Below are 10,352 nucleotides of genomic sequence, written 5' to 3'. Positions count from 1 at the left end.
CTCACGGTCTCTCCTGCCCAGGCTGGCTTTGAACCACGATCCTCAGATCTCAGCCTCCTGAGTAGCTAGGATTACAGGCGTGAGCCACCAGCGCCCGGCTCCTTCCTACTTTTCTAAGACTTCTCTCATCTCCACAGTGTAATTCGCTCTGCTCCCTTTTCTTTTTCTCTAGTTCAGGGGTTAACCCACTGTGGCACCTGTACCAAATTTCAGCTGCTGTCTCCTTTTATATAAGTGATACTCACTTGTGTGTGTCGTGTCTATGGCTGCTCTTCTAGATATGTTCTCTAGCTCTGCCACAGTACTTACTTTCTGGTCCCTGAGGAAGTATGTTGACCTTGCTTTAGCTTTTTACCTCTGGTCTCCATCCTCTTGTTCCTGGGGTTCTCACACCCTAGACCTTTCCTCCCTGTAGGTCTACCCACCCCTGATCCTTCTCCTTTCCCTCAGCATCTACATGGGCGACAGCTCCGTCACCCCCTGACAGGGCAGCTTCTCCCCCTCATCACAGACCCTGCTGTTCAGCCGCAGGTGGGCACAGGTGAGTGGAGGTCAGGGAGGGAAAGTGGAGGAGAGAAATGAGGGAGGGCTGTGGGAATGAAAGAGAGGCACAGACAGAAGGTGGGGAGGGATGGGGCAATGTAGGTGACAGTGTGACTAGAAAAGCCCATAGCCCAGGTCAGGGTCAGTACCTGCTGCAGTTGTGCTTCCGCAGGAGCAGTGAAAATCACTCCAGCTCACAGTCCTGCTGACGCTGAGATGGGGGCCCGGCATGGCTTGAGCCCCCTGACCGTCATTGCGGAGGATGGGACCATGACCTCACTCTGTGGGGACTGGCTGCAGGTGGGGTCAGCCTCAGTTTTACCCCATCCTCTGGGAGGGTTCCCTCTGCCCATCTCCCCTTCTCCCTCCCCTTTTCCTTCTCAAAAGGCCTTTGATCTTTCCTATCACCACTATTTTCCCAGGGTCTTCACCGGTTTGTGGCCCGGGAGAAGATTATGTGTGCACTGAGGGAGCGGGGCCAGTTCCGGGGCCTCCAGGACCACCCCATGGTACTGCCCATATGCAGGTAGCCCCACTTTAACACCTTCGCTGGGGCTGGGAAGGTGGCTCAGTGGTAGAGCGCTTGCCTTGTATACATGAGGCCCTGGGTTCAATTCCCCAGCACCACATAAGCAAAAAGAATAAAAGCCGGAAGTGGCGCTGTGGCTCAAGTGGTAGAGCGCTAGCCTTGAGCTGAAGGGCTGAGGGACAGCGCCCATGCCCAGAGTTCAGGTCCCATGACCATACCCCCCCAAAACAAACAAACAAACAAACAAAACACCTTTGCTGAGGGCCACCCAAAAGGGAACGGGTGAAGCTTAAGAGTGCTGACAGATGGGCTCTGAACCCTCTGCATTAGAAAATAGGTGTTGTGTCAGTCCTGTTCATAGGCCCAGCCTATGGAGTAGGCTCCTGTGCACAGGGCCAGAGAGCACTGACCTCCTTCTCTCTCTTTTTCAGCCGTTCTGGGGATGTGGTGGAATACCTACTGAAGAGTCAGTGGTTTGTTCGCTGCCAGGAAATGGGGGACCGAGCTGCCCAGGTGAGGCTTCAGTTCAAGGAAGGCTGGGCCTAGGGGCTAGAGGAACCCCTGAGAACTGAGATGAAGCAGCAAGGGATGTCCTGACCTGAATGCTCTCTAGTCATGGTAATTGAAGAGGCAAAGTGACTCCCAGAGGGTTGTCTCCTTCAGGATCCTTGGGGGAGGCTTGGGAGGCCCTTCCAGAGTTACAAAATTACCTCAGAAGCCATTTGTTCTATCCCAGAAGTCAGGTCTGGTGGGTAGGAAGAAAAGGATTGTTTCTTTTTTTTTTTTTTTCTTTCTCCTTTGGTGCTGCTGGTCCTGGGGCTTGAACTCAAAGCCTGAGTGCTGTCCCTGAGATTCTTTGGCTCAAGACTAGTGCTCTACCACTTGAGCCACAATGCCACTCTTCCAGCTTTTTCTTACTAGTTTATTGGAGATAAGAGTGTCGTGGACTTTGCTGCCTGGGCTGGTTTTGAACCAGTATCCTCAGATCTCAGTCTCCTGAGATCAGAGTTGGAACTCAGCGCTATATGACTGCTTAGCTTGCTTGCTTTGCTGACACTCTACCCCTTGGGCAGCCATGACTTGAGCCCAGGTTTGTTTGTTTGTTCTTCTGGTTATTTTAGAGATGGAATCTCACAGACTATTCTGCCCAGATTGGCTTTGAAGCACAATTCAGATCTCAGCCTCCTGAGTAGCTGGTGTCTGGCAGGAAAGCATTTTTTGTTTGTTTTGTTTTTGCCAGCCCTAGGACTTGAACTCAGGGCCTGGGCACTGTCCTTGGGCCTCTTTGTGCTCAAGGCTAGTGCTCTTACCACTTGAGCCCCAGAGTCTGGCATTTTCTGAGTAGTTTATTGGAAATAAGACTCTTATGGCCTTTCCTGCCTAAGCTGGCTTCAAACCATGATCCTCAGATCTCAGCCTCCTAAGTAGAATTACAGGTGTGAGCCAACAGTGCCCAGCAGGAAAGCATTTCTTAAATGCCTCTTTCCCTCCAGGCTGTGGAGTCAGGGGCCTTGGAGCTCTGTCCATCCTTCCACCAGAAGAGCTGGCAGCACTGGTTCGCTCACATTGGGTAAGGGTGAGAAGAGCATTTGTGTGTGGGGGGGGGAGGGCACGCTACTGGTCATGTTGAGGGGTCACTGACTCTTCTCTCCACAGGGACTGGTGTGTCTCCCGGCAGCTGTGGTGGGGCCATCGGATTCCAGCCTACCTTGTCACTGAGGGGCATGGGAAGGTTGGTAGAGGAGGCTGGGTAGGGTGGGGAGAGCCCTACCCAGGAGTCAGAGGACTGCCAGTTCCAGAGCCAGCTCCTGCCTGCTAATGCACTTTGTGGTCTTGGTCATGAGACCGACTGTGTGACAGGGGCTCAGCACAGAGAGGCTGGCCTTTCTAAGACATCGGGAGAAAACAGGAAGATTTAAGTTTTATACCTGACCCTTGTCATTTTCCTCCCTTGTCCCACCTCTTTAGCAGGATGACAAGGACTGCTGGGTGGTGGGGCGGTCTGAGGCAGAGGCCAGACAGGCAGCAGCAGAACTGACTGGGAGACCAGGAACAGAGCTGACCCTGGAGAGGGGTGAGTACAGAGCTAAGGAGGGGCTGAGAGGAGGAAAGGAGTGAACAGGGGTGGGTAATGGGCCCTTGAAGGGAGTAGGTGGGGTCAGGCAAGCAGGGAGTGGGGCAGGAGGTGAGCCACCTGGGCTCTGGGGGTGACGATTGTACTGAAGGACGGGCAGCAGGAATCTAAGGTGCTAGACACCAAGGTTTCAACCTGTCCCCAATCCCTATTCTGTTCCCAGACCCCGATGTCCTGGACACTTGGTTCTCTTCTGCTCTCTTTCCCTTTTCTGCCCTGGGCTGGCCCCAAAAGGTGAGTTGATAGTGGGAGGGTGAAGATGGGTCTGGTGTAGAAGTTGGAGAGCTGGGCATCCATGGAGTCCAGCCTAATAGGCGTGGGGCGGGCAGCTTGGACTTGGTTAGTTAGCACTTACCTCTTCCTCCTAGACTCCAGACCTTGCGCATTTCTACCCCCTGTCACTTTTGGAAACGGGCAGTGACCTTCTGCTGTTCTGGGTGGGCCGAATGGTCATGCTGGGGACCCAGCTCACGGGGCAGCTCCCCTTTAGCAAGGTAACAGCAGTTAGTGCCCTGCCTCTCTGGCTCCCGTTTTCCCCTAACTTGTCTTCCCTTCCCTGACTGCTCATATGTTTTCTGTGTTCTTAATTTCTGGATTCACTTTTCTGATCCCTAGAGTCCAGAAACTATAGGTCTTAACCCCATTCCCACCCCATTGACCCCTTCTGCGCCCTCAGGTGCTTCTTCATTCCATGGTTCGGGACAGGCAGGGCCGGAAGATGAGCAAGTCCTTGGGGAATGTGCTGGATCCACGGGACATCATCAGTGGTGTGGAGCTGCAGGTGAGGAGAGCCTGGCCGGAGAGATAGGAGTCTAAGGAGAGGACAGGTGAGGGACAGCGGGTATAGTGGCAGGCTTGAGACCTAGGCCAACGATTTCCTTACCTATCCCCAGGTGTTGCAGGCCAAGCTAAGAGATGGGAACCTGGACCCCGCAGAGCTGGCCTTTGCAGCTGCAGCACAGGTAAGATGCTTTCTCTGCCCGGTGCAGGCCTCTAGTCTGGCCACTGGCTTCTACCACACTTCTAGCTCTGCCCTGCATCTTGGCTGGTATCTGCCAAGCTCTTCTTCCTCTGGTTACAGAAAAAGGACTTTCCTCATGGGATACCTGAATGTGGGACAGATGCCCTGAGATTCGCACTGTGCTCTCATGGAGTCCTGGGTAAGCTGGGAGGTGAAGTGATGGCGAGCCGAGCAAGGCAGCAGCCTAGACAACTTCCTGGGATGCTGCATCCATCCCACATGCACACTCCATCCAGGTTGTCTGCCCTCCAGGGGGCGACCTGCACCTGTCTGTCTCTGAGGTCCTGAGCTGCCGCCATTTCTGCAACAAGATCTGGAATGCCCTGCGTTTTATTCTCAATGCCCTAGGGGAGAATTTTGTACCCCAGCCTTCAGAGGAGGTGAGAAAGGAAGTAGTTATGTTTGATGTGGGAGGTCTAGGGGCTGAAGGAAAAGAGGGAAGAAGTTGGGGATCCACCGCTCTAGGTCCTGATACCAGTCCCCTCCCCCAGCTGTCTCCCACCTCCCCCATGGACGCCTGGATCCTGAGCCGCCTGGCCCTTGCTGCCCGCGAGTGTGAGCGTGGCTTCCTTACCCAGGAGCTCTCCCTGGTCACCCATACCCTGCATCACTTCTGGCTCCACAACCTCTGTGATGTCTACCTGGTAAGCAGCAGCCCTTCCTCCTGTGGCCTGCCTCTAGTTCCTCCTGAATTCTGGTGATAGCTGAAAGCAATGGATTTCATGATACCTAATTGGCTTCTCAGTGAGAAAGGAAAGGAAAGGCAGTCCCAGTTTCCCTCCCCTGGACTGGTCTCTGCAGCACAGCCTGAGTACTGTTACCTGCTTCTCACCTGGGAGAGACTAGGAAGTCTTCTATAAAATACTTGCCAGGCAGGGTTGCAAAGAAGAAAGAACATTTGCAGTCTCCATAAGTACTCTGTCAAGATCACGTCCAGCCAGGTACTACAAGGTGCTTGGAAGGAGAGCATGGTGGTTTTCAAACCAGGGTCTACCCGAAGGGCTTCATGTCAGAGTCATTTGTGGCCTGTTGACCACAGATTACCTGGCCACCCCAGAGCAGATCCTTGACCACAGATTGTCTGGCCACCCCAGAGCAGATCCTTTTGCAGGTCGGGCTGGGTGTTGAGAATGTGTGTTCTCTTCCCAAGTGGTGCTGATGGCTCTAGCCATCAACCACACCCTTGTCCATTGTTTCTTTATTAAATGCCTTGTTCCCTTCTCATAAGCAAATATGTGGCTTTCCCCACACATTTCACATCTTCCTAGGAAATCTTATTTTCACCTCCCTCTGAGAATCTCTGCCTGGATTTCCTCTCTTCATGTGCACTGGCATGTGGGTGGTGTCAGGCATGCCTAGGCCTCTCTTAAGAACTGCCCGGCTTGCCTACAGCAGTCTTCACAGGTGCAGTAGCCACTGTGGAGGAAGGATGTTGCTGTGGACTCCCCTCTGACCCCTGGGCTTCCTTTCTAGGAAGCTGTGAAGCCAGTGCTGTTGTGCAAGCCCCGTCCCCCTGAGCCACTTCAGGTCCTATTCTCCTGCGCAGATGTTGGTCTCCGCCTCCTGGCCCCACTGATGCCCTTCCTGGCTGAAGAGCTCTGGCAGAGGCTGCCCCAAAGGCCAGGTGGCTTCTCTGCTCCCAGCATCTGTGTTGCACCCTACCCTAGTGCCCACAGCTTGGTGAGTCACATAGATCTAGTTCATTGGCATGTAGCTCCAGCAAAAGTGGGGGCAGCCTCTGGCAAGGTTTGCTGCTATGGACATTACTATAGCAGTTCACACTTTGCTGTGGAGCCTTGGAGAGGATGGATTGCCCTGCAGTGTGTCTGGGGGCAGTGTTAGCCTAGTGGTCGAAATCAGGACTCTTACCAGATTGGTATTTTCTGTGTGACTACCTTGGTTCCTCCCACCTTTGTACTGTCCAGGCATACTTGTGGTCAATTAAACAAGAGAGTATCAGAGTGTCCTTTAAATCTCAGGGAAAGTTTAATAACTTAAGAAAGGTAAATGTCAAAAACTCTTTCTTGGTTTTGTGACATTTGGATGTTATTTAAGATTCTAATCTGATTGTGTGTTGTCCTTTCCTTAGTGGAACATTTTGTGTGCTTTTGAAGATAGATCTGTTACCCTAGGGAGATGAGGGTGGACGAGTGGAGGGCAGAGCCAAGGGAGTTGATGCTGAGGCCTTGCAAACTCTGGGTTCCCTTTGCCAGGAGCACTGGCGCCATCCTGAGTTGGAGCAGCGCTTCTCCCAGGTCCAGGAAGCCGTGCAGATGCTTCGAGCTCTTCGAGCCACCTACCAACTCACCAAAGCCCGGCCCCAAGGTGAGATCCTAGGCATTTGGCTGCAGGAAGAAGGGGCTGCTGGAGAAGGGAGCAACATAGAGAGCAGAGCTCGGGTCTGGAGGTTCAGGATGGGAAAGGAGGCAGGAGCTGATACCTGGGGCTTGACCTTCCCTCTCTCACTCCCTCCCCAGTACTGCTGCAGACCTTGGAGCCAGGGGAGCAGGGCCTCTTCCAGGCCTTCCTGGAGCCCCTGGGCACCCTGAGCCACTGTGGAGCTGTGAGCTTCCTGCCCCCAGGTGCAGCAGCTCCCTCAGGCTGGGCCCAGGCCACCCTCAGTGACACTGTTGAGGTCTACATGGAGTTGCAGGTGATCAAAGGGGACTGGAGGGATGGGGAAGAATGCTGGGTACAGTGGAAGGGCTGGGAAAGGGGCCTCATAGTGGAGAAGGTAGAGGCCTGAGCAGGCTGCAGGCGAGTCAACCTTCTTTTCCCAGGGCCTGGTAGACCCCCAGACTCAGCTACCTCGGCTAGCCACCCGAAGACTCAAGTTGCAGAAGCAGCTTGATGGCCTCATGGCTTGGACCCCATCAGAAGGGGAGGCAGAGACACAGAAGCAGCAAAGGGTAAGGCTTGGAGGCCTCTTAGGAAACCTGCACCCCTGAGGAAGCATGTGCTGGTGGGGTGAGCTCAGACCCTGGTCCTCACTGCTCTCTCTCCTTACCCAGCTTTCCGCTCTCCAGCTGGAATTGTCAAAACTGGACCAGGCGGCCTCTCACCTCCAGCAGCTGATGGATGAGGCTCCCAGCCCCAGAGAGCTTTGAACTCTAACTCATATCCCTGTTCATTGGCCTCCCTTGCAGACCCATTGAGGTCAGCACATCTGTCAGGTGTCAGGTGTGGTGGGGTGTCAGAGATTCCACGGTCCACCTTCATTTTATAAATGAGGACGCCACCTACCTGGCCAGAGACAGTGCGGTTACTGTCTGGCTCTCCTGTACAGCCCAGCCGCCAGTTTAGGAACGAGGAGATTCAGATAAACTCATAAAATCTCACCTGTGTCTGCTAATGGGCTTTTTGTCTTTTTCCCTTTTGGTAACATTCTTACCTCTCCATCGTTCCTTACAGGCCTGGTCTGGGAAGAGAGGAAGACTTCCTCTTAGGTCCTGACCCTGGGCTGCATGGAAGTGTGGGTGCTGGGTAGAGGTGACCTCTCTGGAGGAGGAGGAACCTTCTAGTATTAGGGTGAGGCATGGACACGATGACCTCAGTTCCAGTGCCCTGGCTGGTATAGGCCCTTCATGTTCCACTTCTCAGCAGATGGAAGCTTCCCTGCACCTTACTTATCCCCAGAGGTGCTGAGAAAAGCTGGCCTTCCTCCAGGCCTGAGGGGCTGCAGGGTGTGCTGGGGCCTGTGTGCCTCCTGTCCTCTGAGCACCACCAGAGACACACTCAGACACACTTACATGTGCACGGATGCACCAGTAGCCACCCTGCCCACTCAACACCTTGATTTGTCTCAGTAGAATTCAGAGGCTTTGTCCTTCCATGCCTACATTGCGGTCTGTCCAGCACCTCTGAGTAGCTATTTATGGCAAGCCTGCCTTGGATCCTTAGTCCTCTATAGTACTGGATATCCAATGTCATGTAATCGTGCCAAGAGCCTTCTAAGGTGAGAGGAAATGTGCTCAGACTAGAAGTGACCTGTCCAAGGTATCACAAGGATTTAACCCAATTCTTGAGCCTAATAACTTGGTTGCATGTCCTTTGTTCAAGTGTAATGATGACTTAGACAAGATGAATGTTTTTCATGCTGGGCATAAGCAGTGCAGAGCTCTGCAATGATGGGGCCCCACACCACTTCTCACTGCTGAACCACTCTCCCTGGCCTGCCCCTGCTTCCACCCTGCCAGCCTGTGTGGCCTCTGGGCCTGGGGACCATGTTCTATGGGTATTCTGTCCACATCCCTGCCTTAGCTTAAGCTAAAGGGGCTGAAATTAAAATCTTGCTTAAACATACACCTAGCTGGTGTCTAATCTCTCCACTGCCATTGAAAGTCGAATGAGTCACGTTAAGTTTCAATTTCCTTACTTGTAAAATAAAGTAATGATACCTAACATGGGACATTTAAGGTTGCCACATGGAATGTTCTAAGTAATAGGCTTAAAACAAAGTAGGGATTCCTAACTTAATTTTCCTGTATTCCTGAGTGTCCCGAAGCCCAAAAGTTGTGTGTATGTGTGCAGTTACTTAATTTCCCAGATTCCTTTTAGGCCTTTGTGGTGTTGAGAAAGACCATAAACCCCACACTCAGCAGCTGGGAGTCAGACTTGAGTATCCTGCTCCCCTTGCCCACCCAGTACATGGACCCACTGAGGCGCTTATTCACTGTATTTATTGGCATGCAGCAAACGAGGGACTACTGGAAGACAGGCGGGTTCAAGGCATGGTCCCAGCACCTGAGGCTAAATGCCCTGGCTAACACGGGCTTCAGTTGTTCTCAGTCTTTGCAGGTAAAGTGGTGCGGGGGTCCTTTATGATGGAGGGTGACATTGGTCCCTGATGGGAGGTGGAGGAGGAGGCAGAGCTGAGGAACAGAAAGGACCAGAGTGAGGGGTAAGATGGCTCCTCCACCCCCTGCTTGTGACAGCCAGCTCCCAGCAGAGCCCAGATTGATTCCCAGAAACAAACAGCGCCCCCACCCCTGCCCCCAGTCTCTCCCAAACAGCCCCTTACTACCTTTCCAGGCAATTCCAGGAAGCTGGAGTCATGGGAGACATTGGCCAGAAAAGTCTTCAGCTTCACTTGCAAAGTCGCCGTTGGCCCTGAGAACCCAAAATTGCAACTTAGGACCCTGCAGTCAGGGCTCTGTTCCTTCAGGGTGCAGGTACCTCCTGACCCACACCTTGCATGATTCCTCCTTCAGGATGCCCCCCCCCCCCACTGTCGCTCTGATGCAGGGATTTGCCTGGATCCTAGGAAGCTCTGCCATCTTTCAGTGGCCAAGGAGTCCCTCCTCTTTCTCCATGTTCAAGACACTCAGATGGCCATCTTCCAGCCCCTACCTGTTGCATGGGAGCTGGTGAGGAGGGATAGGAGGAGGAAGAGGGGCAGTATGAGCCTCATTGTGGCCACCTCACTTCTCATCTGATGTCCCTGTGGTCTCTCAGTCCTTAACGGCAATGTGGGGGGAATAGGAGGAGGATCTGGGAACTGGATTTTCCAGTTCACCCTGTATGGCTTTCAGGACCCTGGAGTGGGCTCTTCATGGGGCTCTTGAGGAAAGGAGAGGGTAAGTCCCTTCTCTGGGTTTGTCCCTTGTTTTCATCCCTGTTAGCAAGTCTGTGGGGGAGGAAGGGAGCTGCTGGTCCTTTGAAGAGGAAAGCAGGGGTCAGGGAGGTGGCTCACCAGCAGGTGTCTGAGCCCCACCCAAGCCTGGGCTTCTTGGTGCTCTTTAGTGATTAATTATTAACTTCTATTAATAGTCATCATTACTGCCACTCAGGGACTCAGGAATGTAGGCCCAACAGGGAGGGGTAATTAAGTCAAGTTCCTTTGCCAGCTAAGGTGTCCTCTGTTTTAGCCTCTGGCTTTCCAAATGAGAAATCTAGAAAATGGGGACTTCCATCTTTGAACAGTTTAAATCTCCAACACATCTTAGATACTCAGGTGGAAATTGGAGTTTCTACCAATTATCCACCCTACCTTTGCCCACCCAGGCAAAGGAAATATATGTAGCTATTCCAAACCAAGGGCAAGCACTAGGACCCATGTGTAGAGGGAGTTTGGGTCCCAACTAGTTTACAACCCTTCTTCAAAATACAGGAAACTGGGCTGGGAC

The 10,352-nt window shown here is 53.0% G+C and overlaps 2 protein-coding genes across 2 annotated transcripts in view; one reads left to right on the top strand and one right to left on the bottom strand.

The window, feature by feature from the left end:
• Positions 1–7,565, top strand: part of Vars2 (valyl-tRNA synthetase 2, mitochondrial) — a 23,521-nt gene extending 15,956 nt beyond the window's left edge. The window contains exons 18-36 of the mRNA XM_013031108.1: positions 451–541; positions 716–843; positions 966–1,069; positions 1,504–1,585; positions 2,566–2,642; positions 2,729–2,804; positions 3,044–3,146; positions 3,370–3,440; positions 3,575–3,700; positions 3,883–3,987; positions 4,100–4,168; positions 4,288–4,366; positions 4,480–4,607; positions 4,719–4,871; positions 5,701–5,907; positions 6,441–6,552; positions 6,705–6,880; positions 7,008–7,136; positions 7,239–7,565. Of these exons, the coding sequence (XP_012886562.1) occupies positions 451–541; positions 716–843; positions 966–1,069; positions 1,504–1,585; positions 2,566–2,642; positions 2,729–2,804; positions 3,044–3,146; positions 3,370–3,440; positions 3,575–3,700; positions 3,883–3,987; positions 4,100–4,168; positions 4,288–4,366; positions 4,480–4,607; positions 4,719–4,871; positions 5,701–5,907; positions 6,441–6,552; positions 6,705–6,880; positions 7,008–7,136; positions 7,239–7,334 (2,112 nt within the window). The 3' untranslated portion in view covers positions 7,335–7,565. The remainder of the gene's footprint in view (positions 1–450; positions 542–715; positions 844–965; positions 1,070–1,503; positions 1,586–2,565; positions 2,643–2,728; positions 2,805–3,043; positions 3,147–3,369; positions 3,441–3,574; positions 3,701–3,882; positions 3,988–4,099; positions 4,169–4,287; positions 4,367–4,479; positions 4,608–4,718; positions 4,872–5,700; positions 5,908–6,440; positions 6,553–6,704; positions 6,881–7,007; positions 7,137–7,238) is intronic.
• Positions 7,566–8,922: 1,357 nt separating this feature from the next.
• Positions 8,923–9,637, bottom strand: Sfta2 (surfactant associated 2). Its single transcript, XM_013031229.1, has 3 exons — positions 9,577–9,637; positions 9,251–9,336; positions 8,923–9,098 (listed from the first exon to the last, which is right to left on the bottom strand). Exons 1-3 carry the CDS (start codon positions 9,635–9,637, stop codon positions 9,012–9,014), a joined length of 234 nt encoding a protein of 77 aa, XP_012886683.1. The 3' UTR covers positions 8,923–9,011.
• Between the last annotated feature and the right edge of the window lie 715 nt (positions 9,638–10,352).

Source organism: Dipodomys ordii, unplaced genomic scaffold (genome assembly GCF_000151885.1).
Source record: "Dipodomys ordii isolate 6190 unplaced genomic scaffold, Dord_2.0 Scaffold138, whole genome shotgun sequence".
In the NCBI taxonomy this organism is placed as follows: Eukaryota; Metazoa; Chordata; class Mammalia; order Rodentia; family Heteromyidae; genus Dipodomys; species Dipodomys ordii.
This window is presented reverse-complemented; position numbering and strand designations above follow the sequence as displayed.

Bases quoted from the DNA above. Each gene is read 5' to 3' on its own strand.
- Sfta2 (XM_013031229.1), bottom strand. From the start codon at position 9,637: ATGAGGCTCATACTGCCCCTCTTCCTCCTCCTATCCCTCCTCACCAGC. The intron at 9,337-9,576 runs GTAGGGGCTGGA...TTGGGTTCTCAG, and splicing joins CACCAGCTCCCATGCAACAG to GGCCAACGGCGACTTTGCAA. The intron at 9,099-9,250 runs GTAGTAAGGGGC...TCTGTTCCTCAG, and splicing joins TCCTGGAATTGCCTGGAAAG to CTCTGCCTCCTCCTCCACCT.